This window comes from Phyllostomus discolor, chromosome 10 (assembly GCF_004126475.2).
Source record: "Phyllostomus discolor isolate MPI-MPIP mPhyDis1 chromosome 10, mPhyDis1.pri.v3, whole genome shotgun sequence".
NCBI lineage: Eukaryota > Metazoa > Chordata > Mammalia > Chiroptera > Phyllostomidae > Phyllostomus > Phyllostomus discolor.
Window position 1 is genome coordinate 76,109,287 of NC_040912.2, and position 25,537 is coordinate 76,134,823.

At 47.9% G+C, this 25,537-nt stretch overlaps 1 protein-coding gene across 5 annotated transcripts in view; it reads left to right on the forward strand.

Moving 5' to 3' along the window:
- The window catches only part of NRF1 (nuclear respiratory factor 1), a 125,886-nt gene extending 101,175 nt beyond the window's left edge, over window positions 1-24,711 (forward strand). For 4 of the 5 annotated variants that reach the window (XM_028525541.2, XM_036010904.1, XM_036010903.1 and 1 more), the window contains one exon: window positions 22,719-24,711. In XM_028525541.2, the coding sequence (XP_028381342.1) occupies window positions 22,719-22,882 (164 nt within the window). In that variant the 3' untranslated portion in view covers window positions 22,883-24,711. Of the gene's footprint in view, window positions 1-8,071; window positions 8,167-22,718 lie in introns of all 5 variants that reach the window. The other variant, XM_036010905.1, reaches the window with a different exon arrangement.
- The last annotated feature ends 826 nt before the right edge of the window (window positions 24,712-25,537 follow it).

Here is a 25,537-nt window from a genome sequence, read left to right on the forward strand (position 1 = left end):
TCTACAAGGTACTCTCTGGTTTTGGAGATTTGTTGTTTAAAGTCCTGGAAAGAGGATAGATAATAATATAATTTATTTAGGAGAAAGTTCCTTAATGGCATTAGTGGCTGAAAAAAAGTCCCTGGCACTTTCTTTAGGGTAGTCCCTAAGAACTGAGTAGCATTTTAGTGAGAAAAGTCTTTGAAGACAGATACAATGTTTCATTCTCCTCTGGAACTGGGAGGAAGAAGGTACTTTTGTCCCTGAGAGATGAATAACGTAGGAAATATAAACAGCGGTTGTGGCCCCTGAGAATTATTTATTTAAAAAAACAAAACAGAACAAAAAACCTGCAGCCTGCTTTCTCTGCAGGACTAGGGGCTTCCGAGGACTAACCCAAATAGAGAGAGAGAGATGATCTTAGCCAGTGCACTCCCTGTAGGATGGAGGGCGTCTCACAGCCACGTATGTTCAGGATAGAAAGAACCTTGGGTGGAGTGAAGGCAAACCTCCCTCTTTAGCAAGAATCTTGCTAACTTTTTTCTGTTCCTCATCTGAGTCCCAATCTACTTTAGACGAAAGGTGGGATACCTGTGTGACATACTTCCAAAGTGTAATTGCTGTTACTCACTACCCACTGCAGAAAATACTACTCTGTGTGGGTTTGATAGGAAACTTTGTTACCCCTTCTAATGGTCTTGACCTGTCTGGGAGAGAAGAACAGACTGCAATAGTTCTGGCCTCCTCCCCAACCTCCCCTTCTCAGGGGGGTGAATTTATAGGTGAGCATAAGGACCCTCTGCATCACTGGCCAAGTCAACTTGTTCAGCCATCCAGTAAAGTTGAACCACACCCACTACTACTGGTTCCTAGAAGCCAACTCTTCAGTAGCTTTGGGTTTTGTGAATCAGTTTTGTTGATTCCATGTTGTTGGCCACATTTGTGACAAGACAAAACTCTGGTCTACATCCTAAAAGCCAGTGGTTCCCCAAAGTGGCCGTCCTCAGTTTGTGACTGCCCTGCCCCCACATGCTGAACTCAGACTTGAAAGTTGGAATTATCACCTTCTCCATGCGGCTTTTCTGTATCAAATGAGACCATTGAGTTGTGCCTTATTCCAGCAATTTTAAGTGAGACTGATTATTTCACTTGTCCTTTGAGTATCCAAAGAGTAATTTTTGTATTAGATAGGATCCAGATAATTCTGACGTTCCTGTCTGGTAACGTTTCTATCCATAGTGCTACAGCATTTACTCTGGGACTGGGACATAGGAGTTCTCTTTTCATCGGTCTTTCACGTTGCATGCTGTTACCAACATTTGTTGCTTCTGTGATGACAAGCTTAAGGAGTCTGCCAGTGGGCCACGTTCACTGTTGGGAAGTTTATTAACAGGAAAGAACCAGAACAAAGTGCTTTTTGGAAACAGTTACTACTGGGTGGGGGAATACATCTCAGATTCCAGAGTAGATGTTAAATGAAAATCCTACTAGCAGATGACTCTTCTGAGAGCAATTTGGATATTGTTCAGGCTTGAGGCAGACATTTTTCGGCATCTTCTAGGATGGAACCAGAGGGAATGGAGGCTTGACAGAGCACAGTGCCCGGGGCGAGGGGCTGGGGCAGTGTGAGGAGATGAAAGAGCAGCGTCCTGTCATCCTGCAGGACAGCATTCTCAAGTGAAAGACGATGACCCACGCACAGCAGAAGTTTAAATTCCAGGTCCCCAAGGCAGACTCGACAGTCTCTCATACCCTGAAGACTTCCCTCTTTTTTTTTCTGGACCCTACCCCATCCCTACTCTAAAGGCAGCCACTCAAGCACAAGCATTACTTTATTTCATGTATGTTTTCCCTCTTTTAGTTATAATTAAATGAGTCTTTGATCTCTCAGGATGGAGCTTCATGGTTGGTTCAATGTAAAGATTTTCACAGATGCCTTTCTTTTTGTTGAAAGGCAGATAGAATTACCTTGGGCTGGGAAAAGTCTCTGCATGTGTTCCTTTCTTTACTTCTTTTTCTTTTTTTAACAGTTATTCCTTTCTTTTCCCTCCCAACACACCTTCATGTAATAAATCACACATTTTAAAATTGCCACTGGGCCCTGGCTGGTGTGGCTCAGTGGATTGAGCACCAGCCTTCAAACCAAAGGGTCACCAGTTCAGTTCCCAGTCAGGGTACATGCCTGGGTTACAGGCCAGGTCCCCAATAGGGAATGCGTGAGAAGCCACCACACATTGATGTTTCTCTCCCTCTCTTTCTCCTTCTCTTCCTCTCTCACTAAAAATAAATTTTAAAAAATCTTTAAAAATAAAAAATAAATAAAACTGCCATTGATTCCCTTCACTCTGCCATCCTCCGTAGCCTAGAGCCCCCTGTGCTGATGGACTCTAAGACCACGGTCGGCGTGCTGACACAGGGTGGACGAGCTCTTTAAGTGACATCCACCTTTCACCCAACCTTGCCACCCACTGGTAGCAATCCTCGGAATCAGATCTACCGATCTCTTCTCTTCCTTCCTTTTTCCAGCAAAAATAATGAAAACTAAGAATTATAGTGGCACTTGGCCACCTCAGAAGGGCTCATCTCTCTGAGACTTTATTGCGATCCATGCAGCTTTTATTCCTAAAGCTAGATGGGAGGGAACAAAACGGTAACTGAAGTTACCGGCAAAATCAAGTTATCAGCAAAATCAGTGGTATCATCTCCTTCAACTGTTGTCCCATCCGGCCTCTTACCATAGCTGCTGAGAAGTGTTAGCATTTTTAATTTTTATTTTTTAAAGATTTTATTTAGCCCTGGCCAGTGTGGCTCAGTGGATTGAGTGCCAGCCTACAAACCAAAGGGTCACTGGTTCAATTCCCAGTCAGGGCACACACCTGGGTTGTGGGCCAGGTCCCCAGTATGAGGCGCACAAGAGGCAACCACACACTGATGTTTTTCTCCCTCCCTTCCCTTCTCTCTAAAGATAAATAAATAAAACCTTTTTAAAAAATAAAAATAATGAAGATTTTATTTATTTTTAGAGAGCAGGGAGAGAAACATTGGTTGGCTGCCTCTCACACCCTGACTGGGAACGCAACCCATGACCTTTTGGTTCACAGGCTGGCACTCAGTCCACTGAGCCACACCATCCAGGGCAGTAATAGCATTTTTTTTAAATGGCTGACACTTTTTCTAAGGTTGTCACAAGAAAAAAGGAGTCATAGCATTGCTGAACTTTCATTTGTTTGGTTGTTTGGCCCAGGTTGTAAAAATCCCACTACATAGAATTTTACCATTTTGAACTTTCAAAACATAGCATTTTAAATTGTTAACCTAATTAACGTCATGTCTGTACTATTTTATAACTAATTTTGAAAAAAATTTTGGTTAACATTTTTTAAAATCATTTTTCATTTTTCAATTATAGTCTATGTACAGTATTATATTAGTTCCATTTATACACCCCAGTGATTAGACATTACATAACTTACTAACTGATCATCCTGATAAGTTTCATATCTGTCTGACACCATCCATAGTTACTACGATATCGTTGACTGTATATTCCCTAGGCTGCAGTTTACATCCCCATGACTGTTTCATAACCACCAGTTTGTGCTTCTTAATCCCTTTATACAGTTTGCACCCATCCCATCAACTGTCAGAATGTTCTCTGTATCTGTGAATCTGTTTCTGTTCTACTTGTTTATTTTGATTTTTTAGATTCACTTGTTGATAGATACGTATTTATTTATTGCCATTTTATTGCTCATATTTTTATCTTTTTTTCCTCCTCCTCCTTCTTCTGCTTCTTAAAGAAAAAGGCATTAAACCCTATAACATTTCACATATTACTGGGTTGGTGGTAATGAACTCCTAGCTGGATATTCTAAAAGCTGCATGACTTACTAAGCTGATCTTGGGCAAGCAAATTAACCTCTGTGAGCCTTAACTATAAAATTAGAATAATGATAATTCTATGCTCATAAGGTAATAGTGAGCATTCAAATAATTCCTACAAGGTGCTTAGCATAGTGCTGGGCACATAGAGACATCATAAACATGAAATTATCATTAGCTGTGAGCATACATTTCTTCTCTCTCGTTGTCCCAAATACTTCAGGTTGTACAGAGCATGCAGTACAGTCGCGGGCCCTGCTTGCCTGCCTTTAGGACAGATCCAAGCGCTTACCTTATATGCAGGTAAAGGGTTTATGCTCAGAGGTGAATGCTGTAAAAATGGGAATAGATCAGAAGCCCTTTGCATCACCCTGAATGAAGGAAATGGAAGGGGACCACCTTGATTGAAGGGGACACTGGTTAATGGCTCCTGCATTTGGTTATATCACGCCCCTTGGGCGAGGACTGCGGTGCCCTCCAGCCCACCATTTGCGGTAGTTAGTATGGCCTCTGTTGTTCCTGATGGCACAATCTCTCTTCAGATCTCACAGCTGCATTGTATTCCAACTTCCATGGGGAAGGGCGACTTTCTTCACTTTTCCTCATTATCACCCCCGCCATCACCCATTATTACTGACTACACGTCCTCCTCTTCCAGCTCTTCTTGAAAAATAAGAGATGAAGTGCCAGTCCTCGTCTTGATAAACTGTAAAACGCATCTCTCATTCTCTCTTTTTCTGCATTCTTCATTCTCTGGACACATTAGTATATGGACTTGTTCCCAAAAGAGTCAGTAGAGATGTAAATGTTAAATTAATTTAGGGAATATGTCAATGTAGCTCCTCCAAAAAGTGCATTGAATCACTTTTTGCCTCAGTAATTTTAATTAAACTTTAAATAAATAAATGCAGTAAGTAAATATTTATTGTAAGAGTGCATTTTCAGTCATTGTAAAGCATAGTAATAGCTTTAAAAGATGCTGCACTCTTTGGTGCTGTGGTGCTGTTTGTACCTTTAATCCAAAGGCTATGAGCACATTGCCTCCAGGACCTGAAACTGGCAGCCCCTGAGCAACAGGATTTTTTTGAGCATTGAGTCTCAAGCTGCAGGTCCCCCTGAATGTCCCCAAGGAGCAGCACCTGTGGCAGCTGTGAGTTTTTAGGCCACTCTCTATAAAATAAATGGCCTTCTTTCCACTAATAGGGAGGCCATAAGGGAAGCTAAGAATCTAGGATGGTGTTAGACCCTGCTAAAGCATTGCCTGTTCTGTAAGAAAAGACAAATGAAGATTTGTCTGTCTTACAGCTCTTTCCCCGTTAGAATCATAGGTCTTTTTAAATGGAGGGGGTGGGAGTGTACTCAGAGCCCTGAAAAGATTGCTTCATGGGGCAGATAAGGTGAGGAGAGTTCTGAGCTGTGGCTCAGAAAGGAGAGGGGTAAGTACGTGAATGAGGTCTGCAACTGGGGCTGACTGGGAAGCTGGCGCTGTGCTGGGAAACTGCGGCTGGCCGTGGGGCACAGCCCCGCAGATGGACGCCTCGCAGTGCTCCCCGCGGGCCACTCTGGGAAACACGCTTTCTCTGCAGATAGGGTTTTCCCCACTTGAGTCAGCTAACTGTGCTCTTAAGATGAATAGTTTTTGTTCTGGGAAACATGTTGTTAGATGTCCATGTAAGAAAATAACTTTCAATTTTGCTCTGTTTTTGCCTTTTGACTATAAGTGTTGCATATAATTATTTAAGATCTTCATCTTTTTCTCTTTCATCCCCATCCCCCCCACCCCCTGCCGCCACTGCTACTACCACCACTAGGCAAGCTCTCTCAGCATTATTTCACCTTCTCCCAGTGAGTGGGATGAGCCCTGTGTCTAGAAGTCAGTGTCACGATAAATCTTAGCAGGGGCAAATAAATAAATGGCATCAAAATGCAAAGTCTAAAGGTGTGCTGTCCAATATAGTAGTTACTCACCATGTGTGGTTATTTGAAATGCAGGTTAATTAAAAATAAAATTTAAAATTCAGTCATTCAAGTTACATTAGCTACATTTCAAGTTCTCAGTAAACCATGGCCCAAGGCACTGAATTTTTTATTTAATTTTAACTTATTCATATTTAAATTTATATAGCCACAGGTAGCTAGTGGGAACTGTAAAAGAATGCATGGGCACATTGCCTTGGCGTGTGTGGCTCAGTGGATTGAGCACCAGCCCATGAACCAAGAGGTCGCTGGTTCGACTCCCAGGCAGGGCACATGCCTGGGTTTCAGACAGGTCCCCAGTTGGGAGCATGTGAGAGACAACCACTGATGTTTCTACCTCTCTCTTTGTCCCTCCCTTCCCCGTCTCTATAAATTAAATAAATAGATAAATAAACAAACAAATAAATAAAGCCTTTAAAAAAAAGAATGCATAGATACAGAACATTTTCATTGTTGCAGAATTCTCCAAACTAAAGACCATAGCAGAAATACCATGGTCTTCTGGCAAGTTGTGCCCCCTCTGCACAAGGGCAGACAACACAAATGCTCCATGAGCCTTGCCTCCCCATGACCTTCTCAGCTCATGGACAGCATGGCTTTGCTTTAAAAAACAAAAACAAAAACACCCAACCATGTGACTGCAGTAATCCACAGCCAGTAAACAGCTGGGCAGCAGGGTGGTGAGAAGAACTGGCCTATTTCTGTGCACTGCAGAGTCCCCAGCAGGAAAGCCTGAGACGGAGGCAGTGGCAACACTAACACTCACTTCCTAGTCTCCCTATCCTGACCCAGGCCACGTGCACATTTTTACTTAGATGCCTCACAATGCAAATTTCTCTTCTGGATACATGCATCTTCAAGCCCAGCTCTCTAATGGATTTATAGCGACTCCCCCAGAAATCAAATGTCCAGAGCCTGGTGGATCACAAGGCTAAAAGCAGCCATTGATATCAGATTAATTGCAGATCTCACAGTGAAGCGGGGCCGCTTCTAAGAAATGGTAACGTGGAGAGGTGCAGTGGGGCTCAGTCCTAGAATGCCCGAAGAGGTTCACAGCTCTCTGCCCCACGGGTGTTACCCACCCAGTCCTCTCATAGCACTGAAGCTTGTCCTCCTTCCCTACTCCCTTCATAATGACCTCTTGGAGTCCTAAATGCCTTCCAGAGGAACTCTAAGAGGGAGGTGGCAGCTTTTTACTCCTCAGTCTTCCCCATCCAGGGAGGTATGTCCATGTCGCTAATTTGAGGGACAGCAGAGAATATTTAGTCCTCTTTAGTGCTGGGGCCATCGTGAGTATGCAGTAACTGTTAACTACTTCTATTAGTATTAAAGACTCACACTGAATGGGAAGAGACTTAATCTTCAGGTGGGTTGCTTTTAGCACTTCTGGGGCACATTCGTAGGATATGGCCCAGTAAGCCTCCATTTGGAGGGAGCAGGTAGTGAATCACACTAAGAACCCCGCTTCGGAAAGCCTCTGTTACTGATGGAAGCATATTGTCCCTCAGGCAAGCTAGGCAGACAAAACAATGGTGAGAACCAAAAATTCGGTTCTCACCATTACCAAGCCTTTCCTGTCAGTCGTCAGACGTAGCCCCACAGCTGGGGGGCTTCCAGGTGTCAGCTCTTTGGTGCCCTTGTCTCCTGTGATGATATTGACCTGTGGATACCTTCAGAAGGAGCAGGCCTCTTGAAAGTGCCATTATAGGTTTAGATTCATCTTTCTCCTTGCCCAGTCTGCATGTCCAGAGGGAATATGTCGCCTCCCTATACCAGTACGACCTGGGGTGGCCTCAGGCATTTATGATACATACACCAGGAATTGCTAACCTAGGCTCTGCTATTTGAAGACTTGAAGACTAGGAGGGAAAAGAGGGCTTTTTACAATGAAATGTTCAGCCACTATACATTGGTCTCTATTCTTAGGAGGCATCTAAACTGTGGCCATGTCCCTCAGATGCTGCTTTCCATGTTAAAGCCTCCAGAGTTGGCTCCTCGAGGAAATTAGCATGAGTTATCAGGCCACGCTGGCCTCTCTTCCTCTGTTCCTTGGTCTGACTGTGCCAGATACTCTCAGTTGAGGAGACTGCTGAGCCAGGGGCATTCTGGGCAGATTCCCAAGAACATACCTGCCATCTGGCAGATGGATACCATTGACCATGGTCTCTTCTCCATCCCCAGTGTCCACAAGGCTAAGTTACATGTTTCGTTATCTCGTTCTCCTTCCCTTTAGGTCCCCAGATCTATCTGAGTCTTTGTATTCGAAAGACAGATTCTGATCTTAGATGATTCCAGCTCCTTGTACAGAATCTTGGTGCCTCATTGCAGGTAATATTCTGTGAAGGGATTTTTTTTGTAGCATACCAAATTCAGAGCCATAGTCGGACAAGTTCAGTGGGAGTCATTTCTGTTCAGTAACGTGGATTGGAAAGTGGGTTTTAATTGAGCATGTAAAAAAGAGGATTAATCACTGTTCGCACAAGAACCAGAATTTCATCACAGGAAAAATTCTTGAGAATGAAGTTTTTAAGGGTCTTGGGTAAAGGGGACTTTCCTCTTTTTATTTACGTTTCTGCTAGGATTTTGAAGGAATGTCAGCGCTCTGTTATTAACTCTAATAGCTTGCACATCGCAGCCAGTATGGTTTGGGGCCTTCTGGCTCTCAGGTTACCAGTGTAAATACAGGGATTCACTTCCCAGATCTACCATTTGCTTAATAAAGAGCAAGTGTGCAGAACCCAGCAGCAGCAGCCTGGCAGAGCAGTAATCTGAACAGGATAAACATGCTTTCTTTTTGTGTGATGCTCTCTCTCCGTCCTCCTGCCAAGAGCAGGATATCAAATGAAGGGGAGGTTGTGGTTGGAGTCAGTAAAGTGAATGTCTAAGTGGCACCTGCTTCATTCAGCAGATCTGCTTTCCCGGGGCCTCCCACTGCACATCTGCTCCTGACAAAGCCGCTTTTCTCCTCCTCTTGGTCAGCCCGAGAGCAAAGGCCCAGCAAAGGAGACATATTGGTTTGGCTTTGTCAACACAATTGCCTGTGACTTTATAATTACACCAAACTTCATCATTAGGCCCCAGTTTAGAGATTTACAGAGTCTAAGTGGGGTTTTCGATGTGAAATTGATAAAGACATCTTTTCTGTTGGAAAGCTGGCAACTGGGTCTGAGAATCACTGAAGGGTCTATATATGGAAACCGAGACCCTGCTCCGAGCGAGACTACAAAGGCCTTGCTATCAGATCGGCTCACAGAGGCGCCCAGCAGTTCTGACTTTGCCCAGCCCAGCCTCTCCTTACAGCTCGGAGCTTCATAATGTATAGCTCTACCGTATTGTTCTCCAGTGCTGATAAAGTTTCTCGCCTAAGGGGTTGGGGTGAGGGTGTTAAAATAAATTGATGGGGTAGGACAGCAAAGGGAAAAAAAAAAAACCCTGTGATATAAATTAGGGAAATGCCAGGAAAATGTATTTTAGGTGAATGCAGAGCATCCGATTTCAGATTGAGTTTCATCTGAACAAAGGCCATTCTTATCACGTTCTACAGTGTACGTGCGACTGAAGCACATTTATGACGTGGGGCTGACTCACCGGAAGCTCTGGAAAGGTTTTAGAGCTGTCCTCTAACTATTTAAACCTAAATTAATCGAAATCAAATAAAATTAAAGAGTCAGCTCCTCTGTCACACCGGCCACATTGCAGGTGCCCTGCAGCCACCACACTGGCCAGCACGCAGAGAACGTGTCCATCTCCACAGTGCGTCCTAGTGGGCAGCGTGGCCGCAGAGGCGGGTCCCAATCTCCTGACATGGCCTGACGGCTTAAGTAAGCCTTGGAGCTTCTCTTCCAGCCTTGTTGGAGGAGGAGAAGGAACTTCACTTGAATGGTTTTGGAGCAGCTCTTCCAGCCATGTTAGACTGTGATCTTTATCTTTTTACCTTTATACATTTTTTTTCTTTAAGAATCTCATGTCCTTTCTCACCCCTTTTATAATTTTAGGAATGTCTGCTTTCTGCCGCCCTGCTCCCCAGCCTCCCCCTTTAAGCTTCCACCGCCCTGCTGTTTGACTAGAGAGTTCTTTTCTCATTAACGAGTGCTTCTGGCTAACAAGAGGCCGTGTGAACACGTAGGCACCAAGACTGCAGATATGAATTGTTCATTTTGTGGACAACATGGAGCGTGGACGACACTCCTGGGGAGGATCACTGAGCTGGTGGCGCACCTTCCTCTCTCAGCGACTCGGGGACCACGGGCGAGACCTTTCATCTGGCTTCCTCCCTTTGCCCCCTCAGCAGCTGCTGTGTAGTTGCTTTGACTCCTGAGAGAACCTGTATGAAGTAACACTACCTCAAATTTAGATACTGTCTTTTTATCTCAAGATCTTAAATCATATAAAATCACAGCAGCCCTATGAGGCAGAAGTGGCCCGTTGGTCTTATAGATAGAATATAGTCAACTCTTAGTTGCCACTTACAGGCTATCTGTCGTGCAGATTACTTGTGACACATTTTAAATCCTTGGGCAGTTTCTCTAAGCAGGTTTCTCTAACCAACGAAAGCCTGAACCGTATCCTTCACCCCCACCCAGCTGCTGAGTACTTCAGGAATAGAGGCTGGTTTTCATATTAGCTTAAGGAAGACGCAGTTAGGAAAGTAAGTCTGCTACAAGAAAAGCACATCCATCATACATTCCTGTTGAGGGGGGATATGGGAGAAATGATCCATCCTCCCTTCGGCTCGAGTAAGCGCTGACTGTAAGACCCACTTTCATAAATGCACAGGCCGGTAGCGCTCAGTGCGCTGACATGTTTACTGAAGGGTCTGTAAGACTTCCACGGGTGGGTGACACTCTGGCCCCAAGCGGTTTCCCAGCTCTGTGCTGCTGTCGGGCTTCTGTGTGGCAGGCGGCGCCCACCGTGAGCGGCGCTGAGCATGCCGCGGGGCCATCTTTAGAGAAAGAAGGAAGCGGCCAGAGGGCGGAGTGACTGAGAGGCTGCCCTTCCAGGTGCTCCATCCTCCCCACCACCTAACAGTAACCATCGGTGATTTTGTATATGTCCGTTACTTCACCAAGAGTTACAAAATGGTGATTTCTCTAGTTTTGTTCCTTCTGCCTTTTTTAGCTAGAATTCTTTGATAAAGAACTTTTCCCACCCTGACCCGGTGGCTCGGTTGGGAGTCATACTGCAAAGTGAAAGATCGCCAGTTTGACTCCAGGTTGGGGCACATGCCTGGGTTGTGGGTTCAGTATCCGGTTGGGGTGGCACATATGAGAGGCATCCAATCGATGTTTCTCTCACATTGGTGTTTCTTTCCTCTTTCTCCCTCCCTCCATGGTCCCCAAGGCCAGGAAGGGTTATCTAGCCGGCCAGTCAACACAGAAGTGGCCACTATGCAGAGGGCAGCACAGCAAATAAGTTGGGGCAGGGGGTTAATGACATGGACCCAGAGGAATGGGTTTCAGTCTTCATGTTGTTAGTCTGACCAGTTGATTCTGCTTCCTGATCTCGAGACCCTCTTTCCTCTTCGTATCTAGTCCTTTTTGTTCTCAGCTGAGTTCCTGTGGCATCCCTCTGGGGGCTTTACTGCTCAAGTCTTGTCACCTTTACATCTCGTCGCCACATTGCAGGCTAAGTGATACATACACCTTTGAATGAGTTTCATTTCTGTACGATAAGTAAGTTCTGGAGACCTAGTAATATACAGCATGAAGGCTACAGTTAACAGTACTGTATTGTCTTAAAATTTGCTGAAAGGGTAGATCTTAATTGTCTTCACCACACACACAAAGGAGAAAGAAGAGAAATTATAACTATGTGCGGTGATGAATATGCTAATTAGTTTGATTGTGGCGATCATTTCACAATATATACATATATGAAAAACATTATATACACATACATGTATGTATATAAACACATATATCAAAACATAAATGGCTGGCACTAATACAGTCCAGGTGGGAAAGCAGGATAAAAATACTTGATCAAAATGCAGCTTTTTCGAGACAGAATTCTTTCTCTGTGAAGATCAAACCCTAGAACTTGTCCGTTTATTCCCTCAACCAGTCAGCAGTCCACAGGGTCTCACTACCTAAAGCAAATTTAATTCTGCCCTTGTGGGCTCTTAGGAAGTTCAGTGTTTTTTTGTTTCCTAAATGATACTCTACGGATTGTGCTGTGTGAAGGTTTGAAAAACCAGGACATTTTTAGAAGCTTCTTTGCATTCATCTAACCCTATTTATGTGGAAGAGGCAAGGGCTAGATGCTGGGCACGTGGGGGTGGGGGAAATACTCCTTGTACTAGTCTCACTCCTTTTGTACCTATTTGAAATTTTCTACAGTAATAAAATTGAATATAATAACAGAAAAATGAATGTCGGCTCCTAAGTCTGGGTAATTCCCGATTGGGCCCTGTACTCATTTCTATACCCGAGTGCTGTGAATTCAGCTTCAGAGCTTTCTCCTGAGGTCCCATCAATCGGCTCCACTTTCTGTTTAAGAACATCGGCACCGCACACGTTGCCTGTACCCCGTCCACTGGTACGTGGACTTGGGAGACTTCAGTGTTGTCTCACCCTTCCCTGCGATGATTTCTTCTGGAAATTTACTGGGCAGTGCCCTTCTCTGTACTGTCGGTCTGAGCACATACGTGTTCCACAAGCTTTGGGTGAACGCTTTTCTCCCCTGCCATTTCAGTTTAAAGCTCTCGTGGTCAGATCTGCAGGCCTTAGCGTCAGCCGGTTCGGCTGCACGCTGGGAGCTCAGTCTGCAGGGTAATAAACCACAGCGCTTCTGAACACTGAGGCACAAAACCTCAGTTTCATTAATGTTCCTGGGCACTCCAGTAATTTCAAGAGGAAACCATGAAATGATCTCCAAAATATGTTTTGAAATACATTTACTAATAAAGTAAAAATGAATTCATTTTGAACATCTAGCTTGTAGGATGGGGGCAAGAGAAGTTTCCTAGTGGTCTGCAAAATCAGGCAGAGGACACGGTGACACTGTCCTACCCAGAGAGCGGCACTGCTATGAAAGTTATTCCAGAGAGTAACTTTTCCGAGTGCAGTTTGAGATTATGTAGCAAATGTGGAGAGAACCTTGGGTGCTGAGAAGTGCCTATTACACTGAGGCACCTGTGAGGCTGCGCTTGGCTTCACGAGAATATTTGGTACTTGCCAGATGTAATACATATTTTAATCCATAAATCCCTTAAATGCACCCAAAAGCCATGGACTTAGAAAACACGGAAAAGGAAGATTAAATGTCCCAGAAGCAGCTAATGTAACAGAAACAGAACCACTGGAAGAGAAATGGTTTTTCTGTATCCCCTTGTCTCACCCCCATGAGGGTTACCTGGACCTCTTTTCGTTTGATGTTGACATTCTTTGCATGACCTTCTTTCTCTTGCCCGGAGTCTGTCCTCTTTCCATCTGGCCCTTGTTTGTCACGCTCAGCCTCTCTACCTGCCGCTCGAGTGCCGGGCTGGCTCCTTCGCCTGCCTTCCTTTCTCGGTCTCCATGTCTGTGCTAGCACCTGCCTTGCCTGTCCTTTCATGTTCTGCTGGTTTTCCTTCAGTGTCCCTCACAGGTGTACGTGTTTTTTCAGACCTGCAGGTGACATTTTTAAAAAGACTTCCCTCCTACCTGTCACCCTAGAAACACTTGTTGGTACCCTTGATGGCTCTTTGAAAACTCCAGAAGTTACTTAGGTACTAACAATGCATGCTTTCATTCATTTCTTACTTGCTCATTCCGTTCTTCCCAGGCACAGTCCTCTGGTCCCCGCGGAAGCCGACGTATCCCTGACACATACACTTCAGTTTTCATGTCCGTAAACCACGGAGGGCATTACATTGTAAATTTTAAAACCTTGGGGTTTTAAGAATTATTTCTCTTCTACCTTTAGTTGATCATTTATTTGTCTAGTTCTCTCTTTTTTCTCTCGCAACCATCAATATTTTTCTTCCAACTAAAGATATTTCCGTGACCAACTTGGAAGGCCTTTGGGCCGCCAGATTCAGTTTCAGCAAACAACAATTCCCAGAGGCTCCCGGACTGCGAGGGCAGATGAAAGGCCCATTCTTCCCTGGCCGTCTGTCCTGCTCTGTCTTGTCGCCCCACAGTGGGGGAGGGCGGCCTGCGGTTCTGGGGGACCCCGGCCGGGCCTGCAGCTCTGAGCTCTGCTGGGCTCGGGCCTGTGCTCCTAGCCTCTGGAGGGGGTAGAAACTTACCAGGGTGATGGCATCACATCCTGCTGTCCCTGATCGTTAATTTAATATTCTTAACGTCGATTCAGAGTTTGGTCTGGATCACTGACTCGCCAGTGCCCTGAATCGGCAGCTATTTCCCACGCAGGGATGCCGTTCCAGCGCCAGTGCTGGCCGTCTCCGCACTTCAGAGAGGACGCTGCCCGCCAGCCCATCTGCCCTGATTTCATGGCTTTTATCTCTAATCTTTACATCTTTGAAGGCCTTCAGGGAGCGATGTGCTTCCTGCAGCAGCAAGTCGCGGCTGAAAGGGGATCTGCGCTGTCTCTGCTTTCCTTTCTGTTTCCTGCGGACGCTAGTCCAGCATCTGTGACCCCGGCCAGATCCGTCGGGCCTCTTGTTCAAAGTCATCTTTGAAGAGCAGCTGACATTGCTGGGTGCCTGCTGCAGGCCAGGCTCTGTGCCAGGCTCCCCCCAGCTGGCACATCCACTGCTCAGCACCTCTGTGAAATCAGTAATTACTGTTTTACGTACGGGGGAAGCGAGGCTCACAAGCCTTTAGGTGGCAGAGCCAGGGTTCATGGAGGTCCTTCCGACCTGGAAGCCTTTAATGGAAATGAAACAGCCTATTTTGCCGTGACATAAAATGTACCTGGACAGCCACACAGCATTGGGCTGCAGGGCCTCAAGCATGCTGGGTGACTCAGTGGGTTGGAGCGGCATCCCAATAGGCCAGGGCTACGGGTTTGATCCCCAGGCAGGACACACGCAAAAATCAACCAAGGAATGTGTAAATAAGGGCAACAACAACTCAGTGTTTCTCTCTCAAATCAATAAAAAAAAAAAAAGCGGGGAAGGAAAGCCATTTTTTTAAAAGGAAAAAAAAATTTGTGCAGAAATCTTGTTTCATTTGGGAGCCAAGTAAAGAGCTTCAAGGCCCTTGAAGCTTTTTCTGTCTGTAGAGGCCAAAGCTGATAGGAATGTGATCGAGTTTCTAAAATTTAATGGAGAATATGATCAGTTCTCATACTCTGTTAAGCATCTACTATGATTCAAGTTGTTCGTATTCGAACACACTGTCTGGCCAAGAGTCCAAGTAGGCAGATTTACACAGAGAAAACAGTAACTGCTTGGAAACAGGTTAGCACAGAGCTGGTGCCAAAGGAATGGTGGAGGCAGTGAGGTCACAGGAGGGAGAGAGCCTAGGGGGCTGCTCCGTCTGGGGCAACTCAGCGAAAGGTGTGGAAAGTGTTAGATTAGGACTTAGGTTGGCAGGAGATGAGTCTAGGCTGAGGAGACCGTCGGAGCAAACCCGCGTGGTGTGGAGAAGGCACACTGAGGAGACGGCTGTGGCTGTAATGAAGGGGTAGTGTAGGGTGTTTGTGGGAAAGGCTGATGTAATCCCTCAACTATTAGCTCTTTGGACTTTATTTTTCCCTAATAGAGAGCCACCAAAAGTGTGTGTTCCCTCATACAGCAGGTAAGGGATGAAACTCATTACCTCAGGAGAGGTCAGGAGCAGAGATCAGCTCATGGATGGTACATGCCCAGTGTGCAAGGCTGCAGACCCTTAGAGTCACTCTCACTGGTGCCCATGGTGTACCACGAAGCCTCCCCTGATGCCACCTTCGGAGACAGACCACCCTAAAAACCCACGGCCTCCTGTTCCAGAGAAAAGAGCCAAGCCCCTCAGCATGAGCAGATGGTCTGCACTTTCAGAACGTGTCCCCACACCCGTCCCCGTGTGGAAGTCGTAGGCGGCCCCTCGGACTGCTGGACTGCGGTGGGGCAGTGGCTGGCGCAGGGCGGCCACACAGGAAGCTGAGCGCAGTCCAGGCAGGAGCTGAGGGGAGTGTGTCTGGGGCTGCTGAAGGGAGCATGGACCGGATTTGCTGGTGTATTGTATGTGGCTTCAAAGATGACTTGCCTTCAAAGTTTTTGTCCTGAGCAACTGGAAGGATGTACTTGCCACTTATTGGGGTGGGAGAAGAGGGGGAGGAGCGTGTTTGACCGTTTGGGCTCACGAATGATACCCAACTGTAGAAAAGTAGAGCGGGGCCCGGTCTCATGGTCGTTTATGGGGAAACTCGGTCCCTGAGCCAGCAGTTCCTCTGGGGATTTCGGCCCGACTGCTGTGTGACAAGGAAGTCCTTGCTCTGGGTGGCGCCCAAAGTTCCCGAGTCACCTTTGGCCTCTTTTTCCACTCTGGCCAGTTCTGTAAACCTTCGACAGACACCGGAGAGGAGGGGCAGCGGGAGCCCACAAGGACAGCCCTCTGCTCCCGGGTCCCTGCTGGCCACCCTGGCCAATGGCAGTGCACTCTGGTGAGGGGGCAGACCCCCAGGAGCAATAATGACTCAGTCTCTCTCCGTCTCTATGATTTTGCTTTAAATAAATCTTTTATCTGTTTGCTTTGGAGTTTAAAGGGGGAAAAGGGGGACTGGATTTACTTAACCGGATGAAGTGTGAGGTTTCGTAGCTTTGAAGGTTCGGGTACTAGAAATTGGGGGACTTGGAGTATGTGCCTTTATGATGAGGAGCTCGCCTGCCTCCCATGAAAGGGAGGAGCGCCTGCCCTGCCCGCTCCTCCGGGGCCTCAGCGGCACCCCGACGACACGTGGCGCGTCAGGAGGCTGTGGGAAGTGCTCTGCAGATGCCAGGAGTCTTACCACTGGGACTGTGCAGGGTCCCTCTGACAGACAAAGAGGAGAACCTCAAGCCCTTAAACTAGCATGTGAAGGGCTTCCTGTTGCTTAATCAATTGAAATGACCCAGAATACAAGCTTAGATTAACATACGCCTTCTAGATTAGGGCTAATCAGGGACAGGCCGAGCAGATGCGGGGACAGTCCCAGCCTGATTACTGTACCTCAGCATTTAATCATCTCTCTTCCAAGGGCAGCCGGCCGGCTTAGTCCATGCTGGGTTTCCAAGCTCCCAGGCCCCTCCCCCTTCGCTCGCCACGGACGTAAAGGCTTAAAGGCGGCTAGGTCAGAGACACTGAGACGATTTAATCTAATCCGTGTCCAAATGGCTGTGGGGAGAAGGGGCTGGGGAGGGGTGTGAAAGAGAAGAGAGAGATTGATTCTAAAATCCCCACAGAGGAGTGGTAATACATTTATTTAAGGTAGAGATAGCCTGACACTGCCTATAGAATATAACAGAATTGGAATTTTTAAGGCATTTGAGGTTTTTTAATGAAATGACCCTGTAGGTGGAATTTCTCCCCCTGAAAACCTTTTCACATTATGTAGTTGCTATTACCAGTTACTCCCTCTTGAGACGGCTCTGTGTGGGAGTCATTTCATCACCCAGATGCAGAGGGCAAATTTATTCCTTCCCTGATTGTGAGGATGGAATCTTTAAAAATGGTTTTATTTGGATGAGTCCTGAATATAGGGGTTCTTCTGTTGCTGTTTTCTGCACTGGGAGCTCCCATTCTAAAACAGCCTCGTCACCCAACCACTCACCCAGTGCAACCGCTCGGTCCCTAGGACAGACGCCTGTGAACTCTCAGAAGGCAGGTTTCATTCGTGAGTGTCGAAAACATTTACTGAGCTCCTGCTGATTGCTAGGGACTCAACGGTGGAGATCCATCCCTCCCTTAAGGAATTCACAGGCTCCCTGGAGACAAGACATGCAAACAGCAATAATGAATAGTCCCACTGCCTCCGTGGAGTCCAGGAAAAAGTGCTGTGGGAGCTCGGGAGACGAGGAGCCAGACAGGACGAACAGGAGCCCATTCCAGGAACCAGCCGAGGGCAGCAGTCCTTCCAGGCAGAAGTGACGGTACACGCACGTCGTGGAGATGTGTGTTGAGGCCCCTAGTCAAATAGTTCACCTGGTTGGAGGGTAAAGTGGGAGGGGATTCATGGGCCGCCGGGCTGACTGAGCAGCTGACGCTGACATGAAGGGCGTGGGCACCTGCAGGGGGTTTGGCCTTCATGCCTTACGGGCCACGAGAACCCATGAAGAATCGTAAAGGAGGGCCACAGACCAGTGTGCATCCCAAAGGTCCTCTGGGTGAAGCAGTGTCAGACAACGTGTATTTCTGCATTTGAACCTTTCTCCGTTTTGTTCTAGGCAAATCTTCCATGATACTAAAACCTGTTTGTTTTCTTAAGGTTTTATTTATTTGTTTTTAGAGAGGGAGAAAAACATCGATGTGTGAGAGAAACATCTGTTGGTTGCCTTTTGCATGCCCCCAACTGGGGACCTGGCCTGCAACCCCGCCATGTGCCCTGACTGGGAATTGGACTGGTGACCTTTTGGTTCACAGGCTGGCACTCAGTCCACTGAGCCACACCAGCCAGAGCATACTAAAACCTGTTTTAACGGTGTTGGACATGGACCCACGTCATAGGAAACCAAGTATGTCATAAACCAGAGTGAAAGAGATTTCACTTTGACAATTCTTTAGTTTCTGTCCACCCCAGCCCTAACCCCGAGTGGTTTCGCACAGGTAGGAAGAATCTCCCTGCTCCCAGCAGTCCCTGTATTTGTCAAGTGTGTGACTCGTTCCCCATGTCTGGAGCTCTCGGAACTGAATCAAGCCCAGAAGCAAGAGCAGTGAAACGAGACTGATCCTTTGCTCTTGGTTTTACTTGCTGTCGGCTAGTGTGGGTTCTTTGGAGGATTGCACACTGGCTTTGCTACTGCGTGTTTTCAGTCAGTTCATTAACTTGGCCTGTTTGGACCAGAAGAGAAGATGAAAGCGGTGTTGATCATGATACACTGGGGCGGCTGGAGGAGGCGTCCTCACACAGACTCACACAGGCCCGTGCCTGGGGTAAGGCCGGGCAGCAGGGCCCACCTCGAGTTGGTTGAGGCCAGCAGTGGACTCCCTTGGCCTGTCACCCTTGAGGTGTCTCGATGCCAGCTTACAGCACGTGTTGGGCCTCATACTGTGGGGAATGGACCCTGAACCAGAGCCGGGCCTGGCCTTGAAGGAGCCCTCAGTAAAGTGGGGAGGCCCACCTACCTGCATTAACTGGGCCAAGCCAGATTACGTACCACCTCACCCAGAAGAGGCCACTTCCATTATTGGCTGGGGCTGGGACAGAGCAGTCCTCCAAAGGAGGGACAGCTGAACCAGGTTTTAAAGGGGAAGGAGCGGAGAGTGAGGAAATCCTGGTAGTGAGCAACTCGAGCAGAGGCCCAGAGAAAGGAGCGTGACCCAATGTTGGCGAGCTAAGGGCAGCCCAGGGTGGTGGGGAGCACAGGTGGCTGACAGGCAGGGGAATGAGGCTGCGAAGATGGGCCAGGGCACTCCGTGCCACACATGAGAGCTTCATGCATAGGCACCGGGAACCTTTTTAACATCATGGGATCTGCAAAGTTTGAGATTAGGAGCGTAGCATGTCATAGAAAGATAATTTGGGGGGCGGGTGGGGTAAACCGAAAGAGGAATTGATTAGAGACAGGTGAGCGCCATTTGCAAAGGTCTGCATGAAAGACACTGAACCCCACGGCCCTCTGGAGCGGCGACGCTCAGCCTTGTCCTGCTCTCGGCGCACGCGAACTAGTTGCTGCCGTCTGCAGTCTGCAGCCCACCCAAAATACCCCGTGTTTTTGGCCAGTCTGACAAAAAACAGGTATAATTGTGATTCGCTCACACCAGATGGCTAGTGTTGTGTTGGCTGCTGTCATTTTTTAATTTGGCAGTCTAAGGGGAAAGAGGTCAGTGCCCCTGGTGTAAGTCAGCTGGTGCGTGTTTTACAAATGGTGGAGGAACACCTACGTGGTGCCGTGGCACACCGGTGGGATATCGCCGCCTGGCCCCGTGGCCTCCTTTCCTCCCACTCGTGTGTGCAGCTGTGCTGGCCTCCTCTCCTCCTTTTAGGCCCCAGCATCTCAAGTGGGACAGGTGGCGGGCCGCGCCTTCCACCCCTGTGAACACACCAGGGCAAACCCGGATTTCCAAAGACGGCTGGCATCGGAACAACGCGTGAGGCCTGTTCCATGTTGCGTCATCACATACTTGTCCCTCGACGGGCAGCACCCTTAGGAAACCAGTTAGAGCCAGTTTAACATTGTAAAGTAACATTCTATTTTATTTTTGATATTTTTGTTAGAAAATATTCTGAGAAAATACCCCTTTTTAAAATTGTTTACCCTCATCAGAGTGACACATGGTTTTAAATCTCAGAAAGAAAGAAAGAAAGGCCCTTTTTAAAAAGACTGTACCCAGGGGCAAGACGTCATGCCCTTGTTTCTGGTCTGTTTCCTCACTGCCCTGAGTAGTAGTCTGACGGCCTCATTTCTTGAGTTGAGACATTATCACAATTTTTTGATAACTCAGTTTCTGTATATTATAATCACATAAAAGTTGTTCACTACAAGGTGAATATAATTATTATGGTGAATACTTTTTAAGTAGCGATCCAGTGTTCTACCCAATTCCAGAAAACCCCTCTCAGTACTTCAGTGCACGAGGGTCACGCCGTTTCCCCCTCTGTCCTGCTCTCAGCTTCACCACACAGCCCGTGTCCTGGGCCCCCGCCGGCCCCCGGGCTCGCCACAGTGGGTTCTCTGTCTCCTGGAGCCTGTGGGCTCCGCTCAGTTTTTTGTGCGCCCTTCAGAGCACCCCAAGAAAGTGTGCGTGAGTGGTCAGTTTGTAGAGCCCTTCCAGGTCTGAAGATGTCTTTACTCTGCCCCACACCTGGTTGACGCGGTGTCTTTTTCATAAACTGGATATAGGATTCTGGACTGAGAGCGTTTTCCTCTCTGACATTTGAAGGCATTCTTCATCTTCCAGCCTCCGGGCTCGCTTTTGAGAAGTCCCACAATATTACGGCTCCCGGGCCTTTGTATGTGATTTGTTTTTTCTTTCTGCAGTCCTTGGAACCTCAGCGTCTGTCATGCTGAGCATCCAGTGGCCCTTTTCCGTCCGAAAGACATGATTTTTAGTTGTAGATATTCGCTTACTGTGTGTCTGATCATTTCCTCCCTTCTGTTGTCTCTAGTCTCTCTGGGACTCGTACCAGAGGTGGGGCCTCTGCAGTCTCCTGTCTCCTTTCCCACTTTCCGTCTTTTAACGTTCTTACTCTTCGGAAGGTTTCCTTGACTTTGTCTTTGTAATGTTTTTGGAATGCACTTCTTCTATTTGATTTTTTACCTAAAAATTTTATCATATTCCCTTTAAACAAAAGAATCTTTTGTATTTTTTGTTTGTTTGCGGGGGAGGGAGGCAGGGGAGAGAAACATCTATCGGTTGCCTCTTGCAGGCCCCCCTCCAGGGGCCTGGCCCTCAACCCAGGCACGTGCCCTGGCCAGGAATGGAATCGGCCACCCTTCAGTTTTGCGAGACGACACCCAGCCCACTGAGCCACACCAGTCAGGGCAAGCATCTCATTTTTATGCAATAAATCTCTTCTCTCTTTGAAGACACTAGAGATTGGGGCACTTGTTTTTGGTCTCTTCTGCTCCCCGTGTTGTATCTGCTATCTCTGTGTTCCTTAAGAGTGAGGCAGGAAGTGCCAGTTGTCGGGATGTGCCGGGCAGGGCAAGGTGACCAGGGGTCCTCGGGCAGTACTGGGACGGCAGGCCAGGTTTTTCATCGTTTCTTCTCCCCCCACCACCACCCACCTGCCAGATACCACTACCGGTCTTCTCTGGGGCCTCTCCCGGTCATTTTCTCCACACGGTGGGTGAGCGTTGGCTGTGGCCCCTGGTCTGGGTGGTTGAGTACAGGCTTTTGGCTAAGCCCTGTTTTCGCCCCTTCGCCCTCCCTGCAGGAGCAAGGCCTCCGGGCCCTGAGCCCTCTGAGGCTGCCGTGTTCACTGCTCTGACAGATGAGAAGCGCGACATTTGCTCTGTGTCCTCCAGAAACACGTTGAGGCCCCACGTTTATGCGCTTCTGTCCCCCTTCACTGTAATTTAGTTTTAGGAGGAAGAGGGGTTGGATGCATACATTTATTCTGTCTTATTTAATAGGAATCTGTTTTTTAAAGTCATATAAAATTATCAACTTTTCCTTCTTAGGAAAGTCTGCCCTTTTCTGGGATTACATGCTTCTTCCTTTCTTCGTGTTAAGCTGTCCTTTCTCCTGTGAAGTAACAGTGATATTAGGAGGTAGTTGAGCATCATTTTTATTTTTTTAAGTTGACCCAAAATGTGTTTTAAAATTTTACTGGTCTGTGAAATCTAAAATCAGAAAACTGATAACCTAGGATTTTTTTTTTTTTTAAGCTGACTCTGAATGGAGCAGCGGGGACCAGAAGACAGGACAGGATGGAGGGAGATGTTTTTTCAAGCTGAGAGAAACTTGAACATAGGCAGGAAGAGGGTCGAAGAAGTCAGTGTAGCAGAGTATCAAAGGCAGTGATGGTGGCCTTTCCTACAGAAGAACGAGGTAGCCCTAGGGTGGGCTTGTGGGAGGGGTTAGTCATACCTGATGGGCTCCGCCTCATAAAGGTGGGGGGCAGGGTCCTCTCTGGGCAGGTTGGGGAGGCCCCACTCGGAGGCATGTTCCGCAGTTTCTCCTAACTGTTCCTGGTGCTCTGTTTGAAGGAATCAAAGTGGTTGGGGCAGGGTATGTCTTTGTGCCTGGGCAGTGGGGGTACAGATGCCGGGGGCTGCGGAGATTCCCCGGGGCTGCCGCTGGCTGCCCTGTCCGGCCAGCACCCGGAAGCTGGCCTGGTCCCCACCAACGGCCTCCCCTTTGTCTCCCCAGGACTGGTCCAGATCCCCGTGAGCATGTACCAGACCGTGGTAACCAGCCTCGCCCAAGGCAACGGGCCGGTGCAGGTGGCCATGGCCCCTGTGGCCACCAGGATATCAGACAGCACGGTCACCATGGACGGCCAGGCTGTGGAGGTGGTGACGTTGGAACAGTGATATGCGGCCACATCGTGGCCTCGTTTTCTAGTCTACTTCAGAAATTTTTACACGTTTGCAGAGGTGCAATCAAATGGAATGAAGTCTCTCGACTTTAGAAGAAAGTATTGTTAACCCTTTTTTAAAAAGGAAGAAAGCAGATTTTGGAATTGCATTTTTTAAAGCACCACTCTTGATTTCCTGGGACCGGTGGAGTGAGATACTGCGTGGTCAATTTCACTGTCCCGAAAAAGCCAAATTGTGGCAGGACTTCTTTCTGCGAAAAATGTGTATACTTAATGTGTGTGTATGTGTGAGTGTGAATATATGTATATGTGTACATACGGAGATACACATTTACATATATATATAAAATATATATATGGGTGTATATATATATATATATATATATGTATATGTATATGTATGAAACCCGCATGGAATTATCTGTATGAAATTAAGGTGCGCTGTGGAAAAAATAATTCACCCAGTTTAGTGGGTGTAGGGTACGTGGCCAGACACAGTCACCTGATTTTTGTTCATACCAGGGTCATGCGTTGAGCTACTGACAAACTCAGGTGGAGGTGACCGTGGCCTTCACCAAAGCTGCCTCCAAGTGGCCACCCAGAACTCTCCCTGCTGGACCCACCCGAGGAAGGACGTTCCAGAATGGGCAGGGTCCAGCAGCTGTGCTCGTAAGGTCCAGGGGCCTCGTGGTCTGGCAGCTGAGACGCTCCTCGGGCTGGCCCAGGTGCTGACCTTGCCGCAGGCGGGTGGATGTCCTTACGGCTCCCAGGCAGGGCCAGGAGGGTTTTCTCAGCCTCCCTTCTCCTCCCCTTCCCAGGAAACCTTCTCGATCTCATGACTGTTAAAACACGGCTTTGGTTTTAAGGTCAGTCCTCAATTGGTCATATATATGAACTGAAAGTAACAGAAGTATTAAGGGTTTGAGGAGTGTGTGCGCTGTGTGCTTGCGGGGAGAGAGCGGGAGGGGGCGGGAGGGGGAAGGAAGGAGGGAGAGAAAGACCTTCAAAGACCAGGGTACACCAGAGGGGGCAATTTTCTCCTTCCTGTAACTTTCTGTAGCTTTACAGAGAGGAGACTGGAACTGACAGGGCACCTGGCTCGGAAGGTGGGCCATCACCCTGGGGTCGAGGGGGCACAAGAAGAGAACAGGGCGGAGGGCGTTTCCTGGGCTCCAGGATCCGGCCCTTTCGGAAGGGACCCTGCCGTTTTCCCAGGCGCATCCTGGTGGGGCCCAGGCCTGCACAGCCGCTGCCTCGCGGTGCCGATCGGTCTGGGCATTCCGTGAACTAGTAGTCTGTGAGTTCTCAGCTGCCGCTCTGGGTCCCCGGTGGCTGAGGCCACCCGGCTTCCCAGCAGGCCAGATCTCTGCTCCTTGAGTACAGGGACAACTCTCCCTCCCTCCTCGGCCCGAGTGTGGCTGTATTTAATGTTTTTTTAATGCGACATTAAAAGATTATTCATGTCTTGCTCAGCCTTTCAGAAAAGTTTCTGATTCTTGTATTTGCTTGTTTTATATAAAATTATCCAATGTTCTTTGTATGTTTTTTTCTGTACGTAATGGGGGGAGGGAAGGGAAATTTACATATAAACAGTCCTAGTTCTACAATTTGTTATTTTTTTAATTATTATTTTTTATCGTCATTGTGAAGCTGTCCAGGGGCTCTAAAGTCCTTGTTCCTTTGTGGTGAAAGAACCTCCTAATAGTTTGAGAAATTGCCAAGAAGAAGAAAAGCGAAACCCAAGTAGCAGAGCATGGATTCTGTGTTGTTTTCCATTCTGTCTCTTACCACCTCATTCAATAAATAGTTACAAACGTGGCAACAGGAAGTGGAACTGTCCGTCTCTGCAGGAGCACTTAGTCTCTAGGAGCTCTTTTGGGGTAGCTTGTGCTTTGTGAAAGGTGTTTGTACTCCAGCTCCAGGTCTGTGAGCTGCGCCCCTTGGCGGTGTGAAGCCCCATAAGGACGGGGCGGGGGCGGGGCCTCCTGCCCGCCGCCATCGCCGGAGCAGCCCCAGTACATCAGTTCCTCAAAGTGCTCCCCTGGGAGGGCGATCTAGGTGGAAGAATCCTGAAGGTGGAGTCCTCTCTCCAGGGGTTCACTGCATTCCACAATAAAGTCGGGACGGGAGAGGGTCCCGTGCATCTGGGCTCCCCGCACCCGCCCTCCGTGAGCGCTCAGTGCTGCGGCAGACTAGCCTTGAAGCAGAGGCCCAGAGCAGCAATTGGTCCTTAAGCCCTCGCTCCCTGGGTTCTCTCCCAGCTCCCTGCTTTAACATGGCAGCTGCCTCTTTCCAGCTGCCCTCCTGCCCCACCCACTCCCAGTGTCAGGCCCCCCCTCACAGGCCCCCACCGTGGTTCCGCATTCCCAGCCTTGGCCACGCTGCCTCAGCCTGGTCGGACGCCTCCTGGGCACCCCCTTTCTTCCCTTTTGTTGTGCTGGCTGTTGGGGTCGCTATCCAGCTGGTGCTGATTGGAATGCTCGCATGGGGAAGGCCAGAGGGGTTTTCCTTGGTGGCAGAGGCTCAGTAAAGCCAGTGCCACCCTCTGCCTTCTCGCACAAGCGGCACACCGCCGCCTGTTCACCGAGAGGATGGGCCAGAGAACAAGGATGGATTACAGCCGACCCGACCAGACATCGCTGCCACTGGC